General features: G+C 40.3%; 1 protein-coding gene across 5 annotated transcripts in view; it reads right to left on the reverse strand.

Annotated features, from left to right (window-relative positions):
* Nucleotides 1-26098, reverse strand: part of srgap1a (SLIT-ROBO Rho GTPase activating protein 1a) — a 79286-nt gene that overhangs the window by 33556 nt on the left and 19632 nt on the right. For all 5 annotated transcript variants that reach the window (XM_086298066.1, XM_086298065.1, XM_086298064.1 and 2 more), the window contains exons 2-5: nt 17472-17667; nt 9765-9927; nt 3212-3274; nt 261-440 (exon numbers count right to left, since the gene is read on the reverse strand). In XM_086298066.1, the coding sequence (XP_086154192.1) occupies nt 261-440; nt 3212-3274; nt 9765-9927; nt 17472-17667 (602 nt within the window). The remainder of the gene's footprint in view (nt 1-260; nt 441-3211; nt 3275-9764; nt 9928-17471; nt 17668-26098) is intronic.

Genomic DNA, 26098 nt, shown 5'->3' on the forward strand with positions numbered 1-26098 from the left:
CTGCACTAGGCTCTGATTCACACACTCCAGATCACCCATATTTTAAGACTTCCCAAAAGCATTCCTGGAAAACTTGTGTTATAAAAAAATCAGTTGCCTGGACTTTAATCATTTGCCACAGAGATTTAACAGACAACAGGCCTGTTCTAAGAAAACAAAGCCTGGGTGAGTCTTTTTCTTTTTCAATACTGAACAGTTATTTTTTTCTCTTTTATGGTGCAACTACTGGCTTTTGCTGCCTTTAACACCTGGCAGCTTACCTTCTCTTTCATCTTCTCAATTTTCTTCACAGAGCTGCGCCTCTGGTATTTTTCCTCCATTCGAATGCTGAAGACAGGATCAGCCCTGCCAATCTGCTTTTCTTCTTGCTTCTCAGCCTCCTTCAGCTTGCTCTCAGCGCTGATGCTCTCCGAGTGGTACATGTGATACGTCTTCATCACCTGGACAGGAAGGAAAAGGCATTGTTTTATTTCAAGACCAGAAAAAACAAAAAAGGCAGCAGCCTCTGGGTGTTGGGTTAGTTCCTGTGGGGTCAAAGATCAGAATAATCCATCGTCTTAATCGTGACCTAACCCGCAAATAAGGCTTCCATCTTCTGACTCACTCATTTATCACCTATCGATTCAACTCCTGTCAAAGCACTCATCGCTCACAGTTCTTCTTGTGCTGAACCACAAATCAAAGAGTCTTTTTTGTTTAGTTAAGTACACAAATCACACAGGCCAAAAAACTAAAAAGATGCACTCAGGAAGTTATCAAGAGAACTATTTTTAGACTTTCAATTCAGCTTTTTAATGAGATGGTATTTGGCTCTGGCTTCATGTCTTCATGTAGCATAAACTTCAAAAATGTGTCTTTTTCTTAAAGCTATAATCGCATTTAAGCTGAAGTCATTCACCGTTTTGCCTTCACACTGTAACAATGTAACACAGCAGAAGTTTGTTACGCTGATAGTGGCCTGCTGATTAGAGCTACTTCCTAAAGCTTGAATCATCCTCCTCCTGCGTTCCTCACAGTACTCCATGGATCCATTAGGCAGTGACTCAGCTGCAAGTAGCAGGTTAACTACAAAATACAAATAATGAACTTTCCAAACTTTACAAGAGAGCTGAGAGCTGATAGTCTTATTAACATAGATGATAAACAGACAGTGGACTCATAGGAAAATAATGATGACTCAGTGGCATGGTAAGAGGAAAACTGAAACAAATTCATGATGTCATTGTGAAGTCTGAAAGCAGAATAGGCCACTCAACCCCACACATCCATGAAAATGAAGACATTAGGGAAGCATTTGGAGGAAGAGAAACAAAACAGGTGAAAATGACGAGGAGAGGAAATGAGATCTGAGCTGATGGTTCGTGGCGGTCGGCCAAAACTACTGAACTAAGTAGAAGGACCAAAATTATATTCAAACGTCCAAGGCAGCAATATAGAGCACAGAGCGGTTTAACCTGGTATGAACTGACTCCGGCAAATTACAGCTCCACAACCTGTGTATGAAATACATTTGTCTGCACAAAACCTCAGCTTCAGTACAAATAGAGACTCACCCATTCAAAATCTAAACATCTTTCCCCCAATGCGAGTTATTTCTGTACGAGTGGAACAACAGAGCAAAGCCTGGTTTGTCTGGAGCCCTTCGTCTTTGGTGGGGTTGGCTTAACTGGAACCAGTTTAGAGATGGGTGACTGACCTTGGTCCGCGTACTCCTCACTTAATGGTCTGGAGTCTGCCACTGCTGTGTTTACTTTACCGCTTTTTTTAGAGGGACACATTTAGACACGGACGAGACCTGTTATTTCAGTGGCGGTGGCCGACACTGGGACTGCGGCTGTCTGATGCAACAGCTACCCTGTGTGCGCGCGCGTGTGCGTGTGTGCTCACGTGTGTCCTCCCACTGGGGTTAAAGCAGGCCAAATCTACAGCGTGGACTGTGGTGAGAGTGACACACATTAAGCTCGAGAGTAACACGTTGTTGTGTTTGGAGGAGCGAGGGCTGGTCTGCCCCCTTTACACACAGGGGAAGTGTAACCAACTTCAGTCCTTCATGGTGAGTAACTGGAGACTCTATAAGCAAACTGAACTGATCTTCAGTGAATGTTCTGGGAAGGCAGAACAACTGATTTGACTTGTTGCTACATCACCGTACATGCAAGGTGACGATGCGTCAGGAAAGCAACTAAAAACACAAAATCACACACATGAACAGTATTACTGAATTATATTTCATAAGCTTTAAACCTTAGGTTTGTTGTTATTTATGAAACGCTACTCACGCTATACATAGGCTACAGTAATACACAATATTTAATAAATATCAAACATTAACTTTTCATTCATTTTACTTTTTAAAGGGTTTGCTGGAGTTTGCATATCCATGGCTTCTGTGAGGCATTGAATACAAGGACTAGCAGAGCTGATAGTCAAGTTAAGGCAGTAACTAGCAGGGTCAAAGGTACACAGAGGCTGCTAACAATACAAATGAAAAGCGTTAGGAACTACACTGCACATGTGCAGCCTGTGTGATGCACCAGTTTGACAGCTTGGTAAAATTTCACTGACCTACTGGGGTGAAATTTTAACCTGTGAGTTGACAGGTTCAGAGCCATGGTTTGGTTTCTTGCAACCTGCAAGCTAGTAGTCTTGGGCACATATAGCATAATTACAATGGTTCTCATTTTGAATGTAGAACTTTGTTGCGTGTAATGCAACTTGGACTTTTCCCAGGTTTTCTGTCTGTCTCTGATGTCAGCTACTGAAAGAAATAAAGAATGATAGGGAGCAAGTTGCTATTTGGCTCAGACCTCCCAGTGTGACTTTGCATGAGTCGTTTTCAAGAGCAAAAAAAAAAAAAAAAAAAAACTGGTGATGAAAGCTATTAGAAACAGAATATGAACTGTAATGAGTCAAGCAAACACAGAGATGAAAGTTTGTAGCTTTGAATGGCTGATTTATGAGAGTAAAGGGGACAGTTTTATGCTTTTGTGGTGCAAAGAAATGTGACTTTTCCTGTACTTTGTTTGCAATACATTTGCTTGAATGTTTAATTTAGAATCCATCAGATATCTTCCAGTTTCAGGGTTAAAAACATCAAGTTGTTACAGACAGTAAGAAATTATTGAGCTCAATGCTATAAACTAGTCTCAACCACAGCCAAGATGAATGTATTCAAGTGCATTAGTGAAAAATAGCAGTCGTTACTACTTACTGTGTATAGCTCATTGAGGACTTTCATTAAGTCTTCCTGGAGCTGAAAGGCTATTTCTTTGCTCTGTAAAAGAAATACAAAAAGGAAAAACAATAAGAGCAATACAAAGAAATCACCATTATCACACAAGAAATTCATGTTCTATCCAGATAGTTCCCCTTTAAAGACAACACAGTATAAGCACTGTGGGAACAACCATTACTAAACTGCAGCTTCACAAATCTTTTCAGCAAATGCACACTGTTCGTTCTATATCAGGTTTAATATAAGTGCCACTGAGGTGAAACCATTCTCTACTCTTAATGGTGCACATACAAAACAGATGAGTGCATTTATAATACTGTGTCAAATACAGGCTTTTGTGTGTGAAAGTGGTGCCGGTGTCATGCTAGCTTTTCCACTTAAATCATCGAACACCGCTAGAGTTTCAGCGTCCACATGCTCAACACATTATCTGGCCTCTACGCCTGAATGTAAAAGATTTCTTCCAAATATGTTAACTCAATCAGCCGCGCCACAAGGCTGACTCAGTAATGCTATCACACACACGCCCACAGAAATGCATCTCATGGTTGTGGGATACAGTTTAACAGTGATGGTGTGATGGATTTAGAGAGGCCTTTACTATTAATTTAACAGTGAAGCTTCCATATTTCTTTCACACTGACTCATATAGCGTATCAGATGTTTATGAGATTATGAGTCATGACAATGAATTTTTGATCTCTCCACTATAGTGTTGCCACCTGGATGATATTACAACCTTGGCCTGTGCACCAGGCCTATATCAAACCCAATTATCCTCAGACAAAACTCATTGTGGGAGCCACTCACAACGATATGATGGACAAGCTTTCTGAGTGGGTATCAAGCCAGCTCCTGTAGTAAGAGAGTGGGGATTTATTTTCTAAAGATATAGAGGGCATTGTAATGCTGAAATAAACACTACATTTAATATTAAAGGGGGCTATTGGGAGTTTTTGAAAAAGGCAGCACAATGATTTTAGGAGTGAGGGTAAATTTGGGGCGAGTTCACGAGCAACAAGATGCACATTCCTGATGCTGGCTTCAGACTGTTGCAATGGCAACAGTTGTTGCCAAGAAAATTAGTTATGTAGCTAAACCTGTTTGAATGTGCACAATGTTTTTGGGAAGAAAACATGAATTTATATCCAAAAAAACCCCACCAAAAGCATTGCAGATTGTGAGTCGTCTTAAAGCCGTTTTTATATTTTACTGAATAAGAAATTGCAAATAGTCAGTCTGCCAGTTTTAGCCACACGATACGGTTCATAAAGAGATAAGCTGAAGCAAGCACTGAAGCAAAGTTAACTGGATGCATTTATTTTCACAGTGCAATATATTGTGCCGTAGTTGTTTATTACTTGTGACACAAGATGCTGTTAAATGCATCACTGACCCAAGTGAGTTCTCAGACATGATCACGCTTGCACGAAACACCACAAGTTTTTGGCTATAACTGAACCGTGCATATGCAACCAACCTGAACCGCAGCAAGACTGCGAGTACTTCTACGCAGATTTTCACAGTCTGTCACTCATGTTCTTCATGTTGCTTACAGGTAGAGCTGTACAGTGTCCAAGTATTTTAACAGACAGCATAGAGGATTACGCTCTCAGTCACTGGCTGCTAGGCTGGTGTCTGAAATTATAGAGTCACGCTAGGTGACCTGACTGATCTGCAACACCTACCTAACCACCACCTGGTCTGTCATTTCCCCAACTTGGAGCTTTTTAGCTAATCGGGACATAATCAGATAATTAGATTCCAGGAGAAACAAACTCAGCAAGAGGAAACCTCAGGCATGTTTGACAGGTGAGTGTAGATAAGGAAGTTACTAAGCAGTCTTACGTTTTTTGGTGAACTATACGATCACCTGGTCCTTGGGTTTATCAATACTCAGTAAACTGCCTCTTAAATGTAAATTCACACGATTGTAAAGACACAGACCTTCCCCTGTGGGAAAATCCATTAGCAAGCATCAGTTCCATGGACAGGACCTTTGACTATCTGTCAGATCTAACACACATCAGTTCTTTCCCATTGAGGAGGCTGGGAAGTGATCCAGAGCTCAATGAAAAGCCTTCTCAGAGATCACAAGATGTGCGAGAAAGAATGTGTGTACACGTGTGTGTGTGTGTGTTGGATGTGAGAGGAATAAAGAGGGAAATGATGGTAAATTACATTTACAATCACGACTGCCTTTTACCAGAAAAAGCTACACGTAGCATGAGGTTTCGAATTTTGGAAACAGTTGTTTAGCGAAGCTGTGTTGTGTAACACGTCGCTGATTTAATTTGCACAACGTTTTTTCCTTCCTGCTTAAAGGAATCTCAGCTGGGGGGTTTCCAATTCAGTCCAATTCATTAAAAGGATCCTACAAATGGGTTTTCCCTTTCAACTTCATACCATCTGTATTCCAACCACATTAGAAAGATGAAACAAACCCAGTGAGAAGAAACCATGGCAGCACTTAGGGAGTGGTGGGTTTCATATTGCCACTGCCATTAATCACAATATAGAGATGGCAGCTGTATACGCTGCAGGGCCCGTGTGTACATTAGTGTCTTCCGACTGTAACTTGGAATTTGACCAAATGACACAAATATTGAACCCTTCATAAAATGTCAGCCTAATTATTGGTTAGTCCAGCTGTTTCACTTGTGATTTAAAAAAAAACAAAACAAATACTCTGTATATAATAATCTGTTAAAAATGGTTTAAAACTAAAAGTTGCATTGTTATTTATTATGCAAATAAGAAACTAAATTCATGTTTTTTGAGCCGGTGTTCTGGGAATCCATCTTACCTCACAAACCATCCTAGCGGTTGTTTCTGCGCATGTGCTTTGCATGCGCACAACACAAAATTAAGTGTCAAACCATCATATCTTTGTGAATATAAGCTAGAAGCATACTCTGATGGGTAAAGTTAAGTGGCAAACCGTCCTACATACTTACATTTCTGCTGGAATTCTTGTGTGACGGCAGGAATGTGCATAAACTACGTACGGTGGACGATTTGCCAAAGTATGATGATTTGTCAGAACACCGGCACAGCGGACGTCTCTGAGAAGTTGCAAATTCAATGATGCAAAACATTCAACCACCAACACTAATTTTTCTGCTCAGGAATGAAATTATTGAACATAAATAGCTTTAATTTGGCATCTTTTACTATTTTTTTCTGCTTTTTGTAAAAGTGTAACTTTGAAAATTCAATGACAACATCAATAATTTTATTTTAGCATTAAAAATATTATTTTGATTAGAGCATTTGCACACACTGGTAGATTAACTATTACAGAAACATAAAAATTTGGTAATTATCGCTACTGTTAGGTTTACTCCACAGCTGCCCTGAATTAACATTGAGTGGTGGACTAATACATTTGCAAAGCACCATATTGGAGGTGCTGGTAGTGGATTTTGGGATATTACACTTTTTGTTATTACACCAAATCAGTTAAATAGATTCAGCTTGAATTATTTCAATATTTACACCTTTTTGTAAACTTATGTGTTGCTTTAAGTTCAAAAGTGCCTCGAGCTCTAGGAAATCCACCATGTAGCTGCTGCCACAGAATATCACTTTCATGAATAAAACAGGGCAGAGCAAAACAAAGAGCCAGTTGTATGAATAATGAAAACTTGATGCATGTGAGAAGATCTTTCCAAGCATAAAGACAGAAAAAGCTCGCTACTCGAGTCTTGCGTTTAAACACACAAAAGAGGAAAAAATGTGGTGCTTCTAAAGAAAGCCGTGGTTTCTTTTTAAGTGACCACAGTGCAGAACTAAAGAAATAAATGCACACGCCGAACAGCAACCGGAGGATGTTGACGAAGACAATATGGCCACTATGGGGTCCCTCCTCCGCTGCTGCACCTCGCAGCATGAAACCTGAACATACAAGGAAATATAAACACGGGTCTTTGATGTGGTGGAAGGATGACAAGAGTACAGCTGTCTCCTCAAAGCTGTGAGGGAGTCCACGTAACATGGGGGACTTCTCTGTTGTTTGTGCCTCGTTATTGAAGCTCTGCTGAGATCAAAGGCTCGGGGAAGCTTTAATTAGAGTGCGAGCTGTGTCTCGGGTCTCCAATGAGCTGGGACCTCCCATCAGACTGCTTCTTGTCTGCGCAATGTCACCTGGATACACAAAGTAAATGCCAACTTTAAAAGGACAGTCTATAAAGTGGCTCGATACAGCAGATTCCACAGCAGTAATGGGGATGCAGGTGGAGTAATGACAGGACTGCACTACTCCACAGTTTGTGAGGAGTTTCTGAGCTGCATTAAAAATATGTATCATTATTGAAAGTAGTCTATCATTATGATTGTGAAAGTAAGTTAAGCCAGGACAGAGGTCGGTGACTCGCGGCTCTTTTGCTCCTCGGCTGTGGCTAAAATAAGAAAATGTTAAATGTTACAGGCACAACCTTCCCTGTGTGACGTGATCTGTGTGTATCAGGCGCTCGCCCACATGTGTTTAAGAGAGGGTTGAGAGATGTTACGAGTAGGTTTAGACTCTGTATACACAGAAGGTTTTTTGAAAGTGAAAATGATTGCCTTCGTGAAGCTGAACTTTATAAATTGTGCGTAAATGATTAGTATTTATTCAGGTTTGGATGTTTGCATCTGTAAAATAGTTTCACATGGTGGTTTTTTGTTTTGTGTGTGGATTGAAGCACGTGCGTGTGAGTCCTCAAAAGTTCATTGTACACATTTGCAAAGCTTAGCTTACAGTTGTGGATCATATTGTGTGCATTTGCAACCCTTTTGAGACAAATGTTATAGTTTTCATGATTATTCTTGTTTTAAATTATAGCGGCTCTTTTCCCCCAGTATTCGCAACAAGACGAAACTTTGAGAAAATACTGTCTGTTTCACATCTGGCCTCGTTAGTAGAACCAGAACCCTTTAAAGGGAAATGAGTGTTGCAGCTTCCTGTGAGTCTGCTGGGGGTTCAAGGCAAACCAAGAAATTATACTGCTTTGAAGACCAAATTTAAAAAACAAAAATGTTTCCTTCTTTTTAAACAGATAAGATCTTGGAGGTTTGCAAGAAAGTGGAGCATAAAAAGAGAAAGGATAAAAAGGTTGTGCAAGCTAAAATGACACAAAGGCGCTCCTCTGAAAAAAAGACACTTTGTAATTTAGGTTTGCGGTGAGTTCATGTGACTCCTGCAACATAGGAGCTCATAATCTGTTAGGGAGTCGTCAGCTTTGTGGTAGAAAATGCAGCAGATTGGTTTTGGTCATAAAACCATGAGAGACCGAAGACGTTCTGAATCTTAAAGACTGGTGACCGAGCTCCCAGCGCACTACTCTTAATTCACAAAACGAAACCACGGGAGCGCCACAGACCATCATACCATCAAACGCAATGCTGAATATATATCCTGCATATCATGCGACTAAATATACACTGTTTTTGAATGAATGGATGCATTAAAAGTGAAAGATTGTTTATATAACATGAGGGCCTGGAGACACTGCTGCCCAATGTGACCGCTACGAAGAATCTGGATCATGTTAGTGGTGACTTTGAGTGTTTTGCTGATCAAAGAAAAAGGCACATGTGACCCATTTCTAGCAGAGGTCAAACATCAGTATAATGAACAAAAAAAAAACCTTCAAAAGCAGTCAAAATGAGACTATGAGAATTTAAATAGACAAGGAAACAGTGATGCAGAGAAAAATACTAATTTATTAACTTATAAAAGGTCATTTGTGTTATATATCAAGTACATGAGTGTTTTGTTATACAGTTGTACGATAAACAAGGCTGAAAAGTGCCATGAATTCCTGCAAATTTGCAAAAAGAAATTGTGCTGATTTTCTTTGTTTTAAAAAAAACAACAAGTTTTTCCCTTTAAACCATAAAGGAAATGAATGAAAACTAAATGAAAAATACCTGCTGCAATTCTTATAGCACAAATAAAAAGACTCAAAAGTCATTTTTAGGCTACGTCCACACTAATGCGTTTCCGTTTGAAAACGCATCGTTTTCTCTTCGTTTTGGCCTCCGTCCACACGGAGACGCCGTTTTCCTCAAAGAAAAACGCAGCGTTTTGAAAACGCTCTCGAAAACGCATACATTTCAAAACGGAGCTGCCCCGTCGCAGTGTGGACACTCGAAAACGCAGACTTTCTAAAACGATGACGCATTTTAGTCATGTGATGCAGTCATGTGACCAATCAAACAAAGACAGCGGAGGGCGTTATACAGCAGTTGTTTTGTTTGCTCTCAATTTTGACAGCCCTAAAAAAAAGATTAATATCAGTTTGTACATGCTCCAGGTAGCTTTTCTTCAAATTCTTTAATTCTCACTCGCTTTCACGCATGCGCAGGACTGGAAGCGTTTTGTGCTGTTTCAATGTGGACGCACAACTTTGTGAAAACGACTGAAAACGCTAGTGTGTGTGTGTGTGTGTGTGTGTGTGTGTGTGTGTGTGTGTGTGTGTGTGTGTGTGTGTGTGTGTGTGCACCGCCTCAACTCTAAAAACTACTTTGCCCTTTCTGCCCTCACCTTCTTGAGTAGCCGTGTAGAGTCCTCGCTGATCTGCATGAACCTCATGATGACATTGTTGAGGTAGATGTCACTCAGTGTTGCGTGGTCCTTACTCTCCCTCCTAACCTGGTTCAGCAGCAGGTACCAACAGTTGACTGGTGACAGCAGATTCTGGTCTTTCCTGAGTAAACCAATGGAAATAAGAGTTCAGATAAATTAGGGAATGAAAATGAAAAATTATAAAGTAATGGTTATAACGGAGGTATTCCTTGGTTAACTTTTGTGCCAGACTGAACATATCATGGAGTAAAATTCACTTTATTCATTTTACAGAGTTAAAGAGGATTTACTATTTATATCGTTTTAGAATAATTAGTGCAACCTAAGGTCTTTTGGTTTTTTTTGTTGTATTTAATGCAACAAATTCCCATTAAAGCACTTATCTTTTTTTGCCAGACAAAAGAATGACTGAAATGTGGCTCATTCACACTACACTGTTAACCACCCATTACTTCCAAGCCAAGCTGTTGTGCTGCTGTGAAAATTCAGGAGCTAAATGAGACATTCTTTGTTTAGAAAGATCTATTTGCCCCAAAACAATTTCATACTTCAATACTATTATCAAAATAACCTTGCAGGCCTGTACAAAATATCTGTATGCATTCATCTGAACATTTTCCTATTGGCAACTGTTGGCTGGTTTAGACAGCATTTCCTCTTTTTTTCTAAATGCAGGAGATCGTGACAAGCAGGATGTTTACAAAAACCTCAAGAGCACCCATAAAAAACCTCAAGAGCACCAGTGCTCGTCACTAAAGCAGAAGACAGATTCATCATAGGCGTCCCAGGGTGTTAAATGTCCCATGCACCACAGGCTCTGGGCCAAAAAGATTCTCCAAATATTACAAGGACTACACAGCTAACTTGGAAATATCAGTGACATTTCTAGGGCAGAGCTACAATGCTCTGAGCAAAAATGATTTTCTAAAACCAGGGAAGAGTGTCCCTAAGACTATAAATACACTGTGTAGACTGGTGTTAAAGAAGCCATGTATATGTTGTAGGTGAACTTGAAGAGTAGAGTAAAACTGCAAAAAGAACAAGAAAGACAAGGAAAAGAAGAGAAGCTGCACAATAGTGGATAATAATAGAAAAGAATTCAAATAAAAATACAGAAGTCAGAGAGGCGTTTCCTGCGCTGTGTGCCGCCTGCAGCCAGGCTAACTGTAGGACATTGTCCAGACCAGAGTGAGCTGGGGCCCTGTGTAAGCAGTGGCCCGCAAGCGGACTTCCTCTGGGTTAATCTATAACATTCCTGCTGCCTGCAAAAAAGTGACACAGAATATAAGTGTGCATGCTTGTGCACATGTGTGTGTGTGCTTGGGAGAGAACTGAAAGCTGGGTCTTGGGTCAAGTCTTTCAGGAACCATATGGAGACTCGCCTCTGCACCTCTCCAAGTTTGCAAAGACGGACAACATTTGTCAACGCAACAGGTGAAACTTTACACTTGGCAAAGCTGCCCAGCCCTGACCTAGCCTTCAACATTGGCACCACATCTGCTTGGTGAGCAAAAATGAAGAAAATGAACAACTGATGCAAACATTCCAAACAGCTGAAATGTTTCCTGAGGTTAAGCAAAAACAGGAAGACAACTACGCAGACATGAAAAACATCCAAGGGGATTCGTTTTTCAAAGAAACCAGACGAACATGATAACATGTCCAGTATGGTTGGGAATCAGAAAATAACTACATTTTAAGACAATAGTATTGCAATACATTGCCTGTGATAATGGTGGCATCACAAAGCAGCGGCATATCATTTTAATACATTAGTTCCCTGATTTGCTTTCCTCAGCTGTCCCTGACGTCAGCCCTGTGAATGTGCCCTTCATTGCAAGTTAGTTCACTGTACCTTCCCTCACAGCACCATGTGAAGTCATGGTAAAATGAGCCATTTAGCACAAATACATGTTTTAACCACATTTGTGTGTATAAATAACTTTTACACACGGAGAAAAATATAGATTCTCACACTCACTCAAGCAGTAACTGTGCTTGACGGCATCACTCACCATCTGTCAAAGAGCAATTACTATAGAAATCCTTTCTGCATTATGTATCAGATCCATTCTACAGCGCTCAATCTAGACTTGTGGGAACAGTACTAGTTTGTGTTTATTAATTCACTCATGTTCTCAGGTCCAGATGAATCATGTTCTGTAGGTCACTGACAAGAAGCTGGACATAAAACGCCACAAGCCACTAAACAATTTAATACTGGTAAATTGACTCCTCAGACTGGAAAAAACCCACTGTACTGTCTGAAGTAGGACAGCATTACTAAGTTTAACCTAATTTAACACCAGAAGTAACCTGTAACCTATGTGCACATGGCTAATAACATCCAGGGCATCCAACAAAAACGGCATCCACCTTTCACATGAAATTTGATTAAATCTGAAACATTTAAAGAATAATGTAGCATAAGTAACAGTGTAGCACATGTTATCAAATTAAATCAATTTGTTTAAAAAAAGAAAAAGAAAAGAAAGAAAGTTTGATTTAGTAGGGTCAGCCCCTTCACAAAGTATAAAGAGGACAGGCAAAAAACAAGTGGGAAACCCACACAGGCTGTGACAACATAACCCCCTGGGAGTTGCTAACCCCACATATAATGGCAGGAAAGTCTCACTGTCATCATTTCCCCCTCAGCCAGGGCAGGAACTGGGTCAGACAGAACAGTGACAGATAGACAAGACTCCCCACAAGAGCCAAACACAGGTATGAAAAGAGGAACTCGTGTGTAGAAGAGGGGTGGGGGGGGACAGAGGAACAATGTCACCATACTTGCACTCTCATACAGCAGGATGACACTAAAAATGAAGGATACCAATTCAGTGTGTACAGTATTTAAACAGAAGGTCTTATCAATAGAAATGGCAAAATAGCAAAGTTGTCTAGTGCCACACTGATTTAAAAAAACAAAACAACAACAACAAAACCCCCAAAACGTTTCACTTTAAAGTGCACAAATCTCCAGCACCAACGAAGCTGACTCGCGGTGCAGTCTTTCTGCTTATTTGAGTACACATTTACATTTTAAAAGGAAGCAACAGAATGCCAAAGGCTCATAATGACCACAGGAAATGCACCATTTTCTTCATCACTGGTCCTGTGAAAGAATCCCAACAAAGTTGAACTTAATCAAATGAGAATGCGTCAGCAGTTTTCCCTAGACAGCAGGTAGTTATGTGTGGCATTACACAGACTAAGCAGCCACGATGTTTTCCACACCTCCCGCTAATCCTCTGAGACAAAGTGAGGAAGTCCTCTAACCAGCGGCTTAATTTCAGATAAAAGCAGCATATTTAAGACAATCCCAGTTGTGGCTGATGCTACATAAATATTTCAGTTATTCTTTTGCTCTCCGATTCCACGTCCCCTCCCTGAACAAACCTTGCATAATACAGTATATGGTTGTTTGCATGTGTGTGTTTAAGAAAGACTGGGGGAGAGAGAGAAGAGAGTGTTTGCCCATATTTGTTCATTTGTGTGTGTTCTGCAAACAGCCGCTGAAACACAAATAGATGGCTCTCCCACAGAGTGCTGCAGTGGACAGCACTGTAATTTTGTTTTCTTTCAAGAAGATCCCCCCCACAAAAAACCCAAAACTAAACTGGTGGCTCTGAAGTGTCCTAATGCCCGTTCATTTTCAAAGCTGATGTGCTGCACTCAGAAGCTGCTGCTGTCTGCTTTACTGCAGCATTGCCAAACATCCGGGACACTTAAAGCTCTGAAAGTTTTCGTATCTATTACACTTTTGCTTAGACCAACATGTTTAACAGCATGTGTTCTCCAAAGTGTCCTAATTTGACTTTATAGCTGCTAATTGTTACGTTTAATTGGGACAATTTTTTCCAATGCTGCGCACTGCGTTTACTTCTATAATGAAGGCTGAAGAACAAAACCTAAAAACAGAACTACACAATGATCTCTTCATAGTTAACCGTAAAACAAAAGTTCTCTTGGACAACAAGAGTCTCAGAACAGGCAGTGGCTTAGAAAAATACTAAACTACATAATGATCAAAAGTAATGATGCCTGTAAGACACTATATTCACATATTTGTTATTATTGTTATCTCTTTTGTTATGCTGAAGTATGTTGAGAAGCAGAAACGAGCACCATTACTTTAAAATTTACACTTTTGTTGCGTTAGGCCATTTTCAAATGTGGCTACAGTCTTTACTCTACTTTGGAGTTCAGCAGACCTCTACTGCAGTCTCCCTAGACTCCACAGGTATAGCTCAGCTCAGTACAGGGCACCCCCGAAGCAAGAAGCATTCCTCTCCAGCAGCGAGCAACCGCAATACTCCCACAGGTCGCACAAAGTCTGTACTTTCAGATGTGCACAAACTTCATTTCACCCCCGAGAAAGACTGAACTCCTACTGTGTCAAAACTTTTTCGTAGCTTGGAATAGCTCGAGAACTTTATGGTAACACGTAAATGGTTCAAGAACAACATAGCTGCCTTCCAACAGCAGAAAACTAGGTTTAGTCTTGTCAAACAAAATCACACATGGCAATGTTTGCAGACTGGTGGAAGGAAATTGTGGCATCGTGTCTTTATAGCTTCACAGAAACATGGTTTATACGAAGGGGGTATGGGATCACAGAAGCATAGCATCAACCACCACCTGTGTTTTGCCCCATTTCCTAGAGGCAACTAAAACAAATACCCATGGGATGAGGCTCGAAGCTGCCTACAAGGGAACTTTCTAAAGAAACTGAATATGTCAAAAATGCTGCATATTAATGCATTTTTAACTAAAAAGAATGACATCTTGAACGCTCATCTCAAAATCTGCTACGCAAACCAGACTCAACAACACTGCTTCATTGCCAACACTTTGTGAATACAGCTGGTCTTGACCAGTTCTTAGATTTAGCTGCTGATTAAAGGACGATACTTCAACCAGGAGCAATACAGTCAAAATAAGCAGAAGTTTAAATTTAGCAATATGGCTCCCTGCCCGACCATGTCCATACACAGAAAGCTGGATCTGAAGTATGTAGATGAACTGATCTGCCATTGTGGATGATTCCATAGCCTTCCTTAAGCCTCAGTCAGAGATCATCTGGCTTTCCCAATTACTAGGGAAATCTGCATTTCCCAACTGGTTGGTGAGTGGCTGCTGGCTGTTGCAAGGTGACAATGGTCATAACGAAGGTGTTGTGATTGTTTTGATCACTAGCAGGCTGCCACAGTCACCTGTAATTTGCATGAAATATGTCGATTTGTCCGTCAGCATTTGACATTTATGTTGTGTGCTGTCGTGCAACTGAAAAGTAAAGCATATACTGTTGTAAATGTTGTGCCTTGAAAGTGAACTTTCATCATTTCTGGTTTGTGCTGCATTTTTCAGAGTTTCACTAGGACTTGGCAAGTAGTTTGCAAGTGTCTTCACTTCACAGTCACATGGAGGTTTTTGGTGCAGCACCATATACCTCTCTGCGACCAATTTCACGCTAGCAAACACTCACCAACTATCAGAAGGGTCACTGATCAGCTTCTAATACTGTTTAACTAAGACCTTAACTCGCTGCTTTACCAATTTTTCCCCCAAGTTAATTTCAAAACTAGTGACGTACCTAATATTTGGAAACAATCTCTGTCCACTCCTGACTCAAAGAGCTGGATCGTGTATCAGTGACAAAGGTCAGATTTATGGGGCCATCAGGTCACTTCAGTTGTTCTCTGCTTACTGTGCTAGCTGGCAGCAGCAGTGTATCAATTGCTAACAGGAGAGCTAACAGCATAGAGGAAGCAAACTGCAAAGGGTCAACAGTTTGAAAGCATTTCGCACTCAACACAACAGCTTTTCTTTTTATGCCTTCAACTAATTGCATTGTGGTCAAATCTACACTCACAGTAAGAGCAGGAAATAGAAAAGTAGCAAAACTTTAAAACCAGCATGCAGGAACCAACTAACTCTCACACTCAACTTAAATAATTTAGGTAAATGATGTAAATACTTATTTCAGTAAACTAATATTCTCTGACGCATGTATTTGCTACAAAGTTGAATAAATAGTATTTAAGCCGAGCTTGGTGTTGTCTGATATGGGACCAATGAACTCCTAGACCCTTAAAACAAATATTACGTTATTATCTAGTATTTGCAAATATTATTTCGACGCCTTAGCTTTTGCTAATAGAACCAGTGCATCGCTAATAAAAATGGACATCATGCTACAGACAGAATAAAAACAGTTTTTCACACCACAGACAAATTTGTCCAATGAAAACAGCCTGGAGAATACTGAAGCCTTATTGTACGTGCTTATGTGAACACAAAAATATGGGCCACATGATTTAACACCCGCAGGAGAATTCTTAATGTTATTCAAACGTCTTATATTTACTTAAGAAATATGCTCCTAGGCAGATGCCAAATGTTTACCCTGTGAATGAAGTGACCAGACTGTACATCATACAATGAAAACCACAGAGCGCCATACCAGAGTCTTCTCACTGGTTACACACATGGGCACGCACAGCTGCTAGAGCCATTGGAACTTCAGACAGAGAGCAGGGGCTATTTGCAGACAGCGAGGACAAACATACATTTTATTTTTGCTCCACCACAAGTTCAAACGATATGCTAATGTCTGCTTTTTCCATGAGCCACCTCCTACTAATAAGGCCAAAAAGCACACTATACTTAACTGTGTCAAAATCGATCAAAAAGCCTCCGAGACAAACCGATGCACAATAAATACAGCGGAAGAAGAGGGAGGAGGACAGGGCGAGAAAGAAGACAAACAGAATGAAAGCAAACAGTTTTTCTTCTCACTACACTTTGGTATTTTTGTTTAAGGGTAGATACCAAACAAAAATACTCCTTGAGAACTAAATATATCCAAATATCCAAAATATAAAGTACAGAAACTGTCAAAGATCTTAACTCTAATCCGTTTTATAACAGCTTTGCCAATTTTAGAATATATTTAGCAACTGTATCAAAATAATACCCCATCCACTAGATAACGTCTAATATGTCCTTATGATGACATTCACAGCACTTTGTCCTCATTACTTAGGCTTGTGTCTATTGTGGCACACACAGAAATGCAAAATGAAAAGTCAAGATGGATTATTCAAGAAGCTCCTCTGCTACAATGATGTAATATTCTCAATATATTAATATAAAACACTACATGGTTCTACACATTCAAACAGTACAAATTGTCATGAAACACACTGGAAAATGTACCTTTTCAAATTCCTCCTCTGACACTATCCTGTTTTTCTTTAGTTAGACCTCGTCTTGCTTTAACAAGGCAGATTTCTCTGTTAAAACAACCTCACCACTAAACTGGGCCTGTATAATTATGATTCACCAATAACGCACAGTGATAAGAACAAATTTGGCCGTACACACATTGTAGGAACCTGATGATTTTGGACCTTTTTTGTATGACCATTTCTAGGACGTAAACAGAGAATGAGGTCAGGTAACACCAATAGAAAAACTGCCTGGTTGGTGAACTAGCCAATGCCTGATCTGATTAATTTAGAGATTTGTTACATCCATATTTGTGAAGCAAAATCTAGAAAAGCTTAGAATTACAGAGCAACAGTTAAAGGTTATTATTGGACCCGTGTTACATAAGAAACACATTGACGACAGACAAACATCGAGACAGTTTCCTCTCACTTGTATTGCTGGTGATCTTTAGTGCTGCGAGTCTTTGCCATGAAGCGTTCGGCCAGCTTCTCGAGGTTTCTGGAGTACTCCATCTCAATCTCCGCCTTCTTCCTGAAGAAATCCTGGAGGTCCTGCAGCAGCTGGACCCGCATTTCTGTCTGCTGGTCCAGACATTTCTGCTGCTCCACTAACTGGGCCCTGATCTCTGAAAAGACACAAATTTTAAAAAAAAAATATATATAAATATAAATATATTAGGAGCTACAAACTGAATGAATGAGAAGAAGCCACAGAAACACATATGTGAGGCTGGTACTCATATACTGATGTTTTAGCTTTCTGAGATCTTGTAATAGAGCTAAACTAGCTAAATGATTACATGCAACAGTTATTTCTGCAGTAATCGCATGTATTTACCGGTTAAATTGGCTCTTATTTTGAAAACTACACACTCTTAAATGTTAAAATACGTGAAAAATATCAGTTATGAAGGTGCACAATTTGGCTTAAAACTGGGCATGCAAGCATAAAATGTCTAAAATGTATCGATAGGTAAATGGGACAAATGATCAGCAATGCGAGCAATTACATGATAGTATGTGTGCATAGGAGTGCAACTGATAGGCCCACCATAGCTTATTATCCCTTAGTTATGGGTTTTATGAATGTTTGTAAAGATATGAAGTTGTCGACTGGTCTCAGGTGTTTCATTAAGGCTGAAAATAACTCGAGGATGAATGGAAGATGATTCACGTCATACCGAGGCTACAGCGCAGACCCGTGCATGCACGCGCACACACACAAACACAGATACATGCATTCTCATTGGTGCTCATCAGTGAAAATCCACTTAAGAAGGCAGAGGGACAACACCAGGCATCACATAAACAAGCTGTACATGCAGGCAAATGACCCTCTAAGGTCTTTTCTGAGAAATCACGGTTGTCAGCGTGGCCCTCATTTAAATTTACGTTCTCAACAGGGCAACTGGGAGTGCACACACACACACTTGCATGAAGACACAAATTGTTTCCTCTGTGTATTCCGTCTCACCACAGCCGTGTATAATGGATTTTACCTAATGGGCGCAGCCTGGTTGGACATCTTCAGCAAAGGAAGCAGATTAATGAGGTGATTTAAAGCCAACACCACTGGAGAGAAGTGTGGAGTGATCCCTAATTCTAAAGGTAGAAAACACTAAGATGTAATGCCTCACAAGTCATTTGTAGTCTGAGCCATTATACAAAAACCAAACCAGCCTGATTGGGTTAAAGATTTAATCATCCTGGGTCATTCAGAAAAAGACGACTACATTTATGGAACTGAATTCAAGGTTTTTATGCCTTTTTTTTTTTTTTATATCAGGTCAAATGACCATACCATTTGACATTTTAAAAAAAGTGTTTTATCTGTTTTTCTGCTTTTTCTAATAAAAGAATTTGAAAAATTCAATTTCAATAGCAAAACTTCATACATTTCCTTTTCCTTTCAAGCACTATCCCTGGATTTTTCTCATTATTTTCTGATTACTCAGTAGAGAAATCCTTTTCGTGAGCTGTAAGGTGCAGTTACTGACATTATCACTGAGTAGAAACTGTGAACAGAGATCTAAACCCAGATAGCTTTTACCTAAACACATCATAGCAAACCATTGCTTTCCTTGGAGGAGTATTCTTGTGCTTGTGTGAAATGACATCTCATACGATGACATCTACATCATCTCAGCTACAGTGAGAATTTTCCTATATTTATTTACATATTTTTTCTACTTACTTTTGAGTTGCTATTTTCTAGTGTTAGCTAACCATGTATTCACTACTTTTAGCTAACTGGTTAGGCTTCTGTGTTTGTTAAAACTACTGGTCAGTACCCTAGATGGCTGTAGTGAAGAGAAAGCATAAGCACAGCCTGTTAGGAATCAAAGTGAAACTTGTGGATTATGTAATTCTGCCCAGTATTAAATGTACGTCAGACCTGAATCCCACTTTGGCCTCATCTTCATGAAAGTCACAGTGAATCAGTTTCATTTTCATTAGTCATAGTTTAACGTGTATCAGTTCCTGTTGAAAAGGCTTTGTCATACTGCACTGCTGGATCACTATTGAACTACCTGATTTGTTTCGATCGTACTGTCTATGTTTATATATCAGTGTCTGAAATTGTGATTCATTGATGGCTGTTCAGCTTTATAAGGGAGGGAATTTAATCATCTCCTATGCCATGGTCAGTGACCAACTAATAAGCTCATCAGAAAAAGTTTCCTCATGGATCTTTTTAAAAAATAAATAGGACACATCCTTTGAACCACAGAGCAACACAACCCAGACGTCAAGGAGCCACAATGCTGAAATTAATGCTTGGTCAGTGTTTGAATCAGCCAACCTCCTACTTAGTTAATGCAGTCGTTAATACAGAAGTAAAGCATACAAAACGTTGCGATAAGTATTTGATGATACAATCATACGGGAACAAATACTTTGGCAAGGAAGATAAAAGATCCCTAGGAGCCAGAGTCTTAACAGAAATCCATCAATAGTTCAATTAATGGCCAATCAGCTGCTGACTCATTTAGACAGCTTCCAGCCAAAGATGGGTGAGAGCTGTCTGTCTGCCTGTGTGCATATGGACACATGCCCATGATGCAGTAATCAATTAGAAAAAGCTCCACTTCATTCATCAACACAAGATGTGCTCACCCCATCCTGATAAATTAAACATTTACATTGAGTCTAGAACTGATTGTTTTTGCATTCTCACATAGCATCGACTTCCTTCTGGCACTCATAAGCAAATAAACCACTTTGAAACAGCTGGAACACAGAGATGCTAAATTTAAATCAATGTTTATCACAGTTTTTAAAGTCTTGTGAACCAGAAACAACATTATCGTGGACAGTCTGCAATCGAGAACATCAGGCCATTAAACGAGCTAGCAGGACACCGGTGAGCACTAAGAAAAGGTTTGCTTTTAAATTTGACTTGAGTAAAGTACACCGGGCTTTCTGATGAATGAGTAAACCTTGCAATTTTTCCCATCTCCAAAGGGTGTGCGGATTAAAACAAAGCTACCGTGGCATTGACACAAAGGACTGTACTGGATCATTTAACACAATTACACTCGTGACTGCACACAGAAACTCATTAAATCATTCATTTCGAAGTCAAGTATTGGCCACTAACGCTGTAGCGCCAAAATGGAAATGACTGTTATAAGGCAACCACCTGTCAGACAAGATAATAGGTCGGGCGCTGCCTAAAACTAGGACGTGCTTTGCAAATTGACTTTTTAGTTCTAGAAATTAAACAGTGAAAACGAAGTCACGGAGGCCTATCGTCACAATAAATACAAAAAAACCGTTTCCCCCCCCCCCCTCAGTTTTGGCCACATGTAGCTGCTGTTTTCCCAACCTACAGAAATATCCTCCAAAACTGCCTTCCAAATGCTGGACACTTTAATATAGGGGTGTCGAACTCCAGGCCTCAAGGGTCGGTGTCCTGCAGGTTTTAGAGCTCACCCTGGGTCAACACACCTGAATCAAATGATTAGTTCATTACCAGCCCCCTGGAGAACTTCAAGACATGTTGAGGAGGTAATTTATCCATTTAAATCAGCTGTGTTGGATCAAGGATGCATCTAAAACCTGCAGGACACCGACCCTCGAGGCCTGGAGTTCGACACCTCTGCTTTAATAACTACAAAACCAACTGTTGATTTTTCAATTTCAGTTTAGACCAGCCGTCCATCCAGTTCCTAGCAGCTTATCCAATTCAGACTCATATGGACTCATGGCCTTTTCCAGTTGTCATTAGGCAAAAAGCAAGTTACACCTTGAACTTGTCTCTAGTCCATCCAGGGCTAACACAGTGAGACAGACAGCCATGCATGCTCACAGCGACACCTATAGCCAATTTAGAATCACCAGTAAACACAACATGCAAGTCTGTGGACTGAGAGGGTAGGTTAGAAACTGCCCACACAAACATGGGAAGAAAAGGCAAACTCCACATAGAAGGGCCTCAATCAGCTGGTGGGTTCAAACCAGGAATCTACACTGTATGCACAAGTGTGGTAACAGGATGGCATTGTTGCAACAACAGTTTATAAATTTGTCTTTTTCCCCTACTAGATGTGTCACGATCAATAGCAAAGTCAAATCATTTAAGAACCACCGCAACTCAGCTGCAAAGTGGCACACAACATAAAGTTATAGAGCAGGGTCACCGAGTGCTGAGGCGCCTTGTGCACACAAGTCACTGACTTAGTAAATGCATGAGAAATATACAGTGATGGCTGCAAGAATAGCCAGCTGTAACCAGTTGTTTATGTGCCCGGATCACATCGGAGTATATGAACTTGTCCATTTATACAGATACTAAACTGCAGTGTCACACAGGACAATGAAACTGTGTCTCAAAACCAAAATAGCTATCAGTGTTTAAACTTCAGGAAACCAAACAGAACAAAGCAGAGTAAAGTATTTGCAAAGTAACAGAATGAGTGACAGGAAAGCTTGCTCACCACTTGCAATTTTTCATGTTCATGCACCATTTAGAGGGCACAAACTCGAGTTATGATTTTCCATTTATATAAAAAGGGAGAAAGTTATCTAACCCCATGTGTAAATATTAGAAAGGAAAAACGAATTTACTTTGGTGTTTGAGGTCAGTCTTCCTTTGATCATACTGATGCTTTATCTGAAACCCATACTAAGGGCAGCATCTGCTGTCTGACTCACTTCTTAAAAAGCTAACACGACCAACAGAGGCCGTCACTTGGGACCTTGAAGGCTTTAAAAATCAAGCCACTGCAAAGTTTTTCTCAAGCTGGAACCATCTTATTGCGGCGGCGAGTGCTGATCTATTATTACATGCTGCATTCCTTTCTGCCACTCTGAGCTCATCTGTATGGTAAACATGTGTGGAGGTCTGTGTGTGTCTGCGCGGTGTTACATCAAAGCCTGTGATGCACTGCACCCTAACACACGCACAACTGTGATAGACAGACTGAAATGAGAGCACCCGTGTTATATCTTAAATTCTGCTAAAGAAAACAGAAATGCGCAGTGTAACACCGTCGTCCTATTCCTCCTGCAAAGCTACGTAGCCTGCAGAATGATAGCATAGCCTGTAAACATGTCGGCAACAAATCCAGCTCACCGATGGACACCCAGTCAGTGTTACCCAGAATGCACATGGTTCTGATATGGACAATGAGAGAATGCGATTTGCTCTTTGTGGTGATCAGTAGGACCAAGGCCGCATTGTTTCTGAGCTGGATGCTATCCAATTGCTCCTTTGGAGAGCACATCACATACTTCACATAACCCCATTCATGGCGACAAATATGTCCAAAGTTGCAGTTCAGAATGGCTGATCTGATTTGCCAGATAGGCTTGTTCTATTGTCAAAGAAAGTGCCTTGTAAGCAGGATGGCTACTGACCCACAGTGTTGACCCTCTGAGAGAGAAACTGGGCTCCGGTAAAAAACAACTCGGCTACTGTCAGAGGGCTCGAGAGATAACTTTTCCTCTCCCTCAACAACATGCTCTCCCATGATGCTGCCAATTAACTCTGTTATGAATCAATCTGCCTGAAATACATCTGTTACTTATAATAAGTGCAACATTGTACTCTTCCGTGGGAACTATAAAAGACTTTAGACTCTCAGAGAGTTTCTACAGTTGCTCCAAGTTGATTACAGTTTCCACAAGCAGCTATCTGGGACATGCTGTACCACATCAGTCCCACTGCTGCATTTCCACATGCAGACTGGCTCATCAGCAGCACCTGAAATAGCGGCTAAGGCCTGGGGAGGGACTATAAAGGAGCGTGCCCAACCTTACCATCTGCTTCAGATCTAGGGTTATGGGAGAGGGGGAGTTGTCCATGCCTCTTCTAGAGGCTGGATACAAGACAGGATAAATAGCATCAAACGTAATTACAAAATTGCTGATCAGCTTTTAATAGAGAACAGGTTTTTAATTATAACTGGAATGGGATCACGTTCTAGAAAAACTCGCCTATGTCACTTATTCTCTCACATTTGGATAATCCTACAAAGGCGTGCTGCTATATTTAACTGTAGCAGTGCTATCATTCATGTTGCTGCTGTCTTGATAAACGCACCCTAAGACACAAAAGCAGTTCTATCCAAGCAATTAGATCCATAAAAGATCTAAACCACATCTTGCTTGTCCAGATACTCATTTACATTACTGCCTATGAAGAAGGCCCTGCTGTTATATATTAATGTGCCAGAAAAACAGAAAATCCTTGATGTGAAAAAGCAACTCGAACCATGTGATAGGGGCATGTTGAAATTAGATATTAAAAAGGGAGATGAAAGGTTGGGATCGTGGACATGTGCGGGTAGTTTTTTTTAAGCGCAGGCGTGCAACAAGAATGCAAAGCAAAAAATAAAATAAATAATTACTATAGTTGTAGCTACCTAACTGTTACCTTCTCTCACTCACAGCACTCATGCACAGTGAATCTTCACCAACACTGCTGTTGGAAAATCAAACCCACGCTCAGGGTGTGGGTGACCCACCGGTCACTTGATCCACGTTAGAGTCTTTAGAAGTTTTCCAAATGGGAGAGATTTCCACATTTTACATTATTGCTCATCAGGACAGTGTTAGATGCAGTGCACCTAAAAAAAACCTGTCAGTCACTATATCTGCTGAGGTCATGTAGTAACTTGAGAATTGACTCCATTAGCCTGGGGAAACCACTAAAATTCATAGTTTGCTTGGTATGCCTGACCAGCCCTTCTGTCCTACATCTGGACAAACAGCTGGATTATGTTACTGTGTTATCTCAGATTACATCACTACCCAGACTGCATTACTAATATGTAAGCCTTCTCTACTTGTATCATATATCCTGTGTGTCTGATAAAATAAAATAAAAATAATCAAAGGGCAGCCAAGCAGTTTTTTTTTGAATGAAATAAAGCTGTGAGGGACACAGCTTTAACTTGAGGAGTAGTCAGGTTGGTCTTAAGTCAGAGGGACTTGCCAAAGAGGCTGAATGGATTCCCTCCGCTTACTTAAAGCACAGCCAAATTACACATAACACACTGGCAGCTCTGCTAAAGGGTTTTATCTCAAAATATTGTAGAGCTGGCAACAAGGTCCACATTACAACATCTGACTGACATGTTAACAGCTTCCAAAACCGCAGAGAGGCTTCCAGTGCAAGTACTGTAGGCTACTGTGATCCAGAGAACAGCTGCTAAATTAGAATGAAAGAGAGCCTACAATTCTCCGATTCTTTCAAACACTCAGATCAAAACTAGATCCTTTGACATATTCTGTGATTGAGCAGGAACTGTCTTCAACTCACCAGAGGTACATTTTAAAGAAGCTTCTTCCTTTTTCACAGTGGCAGCAGTGACCAACAAACCAGCTACTTTTCTTGATAACTCCTACCCACACACTCACCCACACGCACATAGAAACAGGAAATGCAGTAGTAACTGTGCTGTGAATTCTTGTGTTTCCTCTTGGGTCTAGGATTATTGTGAGCAGCAGACTCAAAGAGTTCAGGTTCCTTCCTGCACTCTAGTTTTTTTTACAGTCTGGCTCAGAAACTGCTCAGTCATGGTGGATAACTCTCTGCACTGTTCAACCAAAACACACTCTAGCGGTTAAAAACCAATCTTAAGCTAGACGATTCTAACTGCACGAAACAAAGGCTTCAATCTACGTCAAGTCCATTCAACAAGGTAATATTTAAAATGTATAATTTCAATAACAGAAATCTAATAATCTATGCTAATTAGATTCAGCTTAGCTAAGTGGCTCATAAGTCAAAAGGCACCGTTGCTAAGGCAACACCCTGACACACCAAAGGCTTACAGCAGGCAGGCATGAGATCAATCACTTTACGGTGGCCTTCGAGGACCATCATTATGATCCAAATAAAATAAGAGTGCAAGGAGCCGAACGCTGGATGAAGTGAGCCCGTTTTAGAGCCTGAGCTGTTTGTTCAGCTGCTGTTTAACATCTAGACACACTGTTTGATCTGGATACCAGTCTGGTGTGTTGGTGCGTCAGTGTGGTGTTTTGTGCTCGAGAATGCGTTGTTTAACAATGGACTGCAATGGCAAGCCAGAGTGACAACGAAAGCTTCAAATAATCGTGGAAAAATATGACATCACCAGTATAGAATAAGCTAACTCTGTGAGGAATAAAGTAGGCTAAACTGTGAGCTCTAGCATGACCCAAGCCTGATATGACTGCCACCTTAAACAGGCCTACTGTTAAGTCTAGAGGTAACATGTGAAGAAAAACTCGTATCAAGTCATAGTACCATAATAATAAAAGCTCTTTTTTCCTTCTTTATAGTTCAAATGTCTACCCTCTCTTACCCAAATGCCCATTTCATAACATCTGGCAGAGCCCGTTATATGTCCTAACATCTGACTTGTCACTTCTGGATGTGAAACTTGCCTTAGTGTCGACTTTTAAATCTCTTTGTAAACGATGTTTTATCATAAAACTTTATGCTTAACTAAATATAGTTATTCCAATTTATTAAACATATTTTATGGTATCTAAAGTTGTGCTTCTTATTAATCTTCAAGATGGATTTTTACTAATGTTATGTTGTTATGTTGTTATGTCTGTCTA

This window comes from Aulonocara sp. 'chitande type north' Nkhata Bay, linkage group LG7 (genome assembly GCF_057382095.1).
Source record: "Aulonocara sp. 'chitande type north' Nkhata Bay isolate Kocher_YH1m ecotype deep benthic linkage group LG7, A_spYH_male_GT1.1, whole genome shotgun sequence".
Classification (NCBI taxonomy): Eukaryota; Metazoa; Chordata; class Actinopteri; order Cichliformes; family Cichlidae; genus Aulonocara; species Aulonocara sp. 'chitande type north' Nkhata Bay.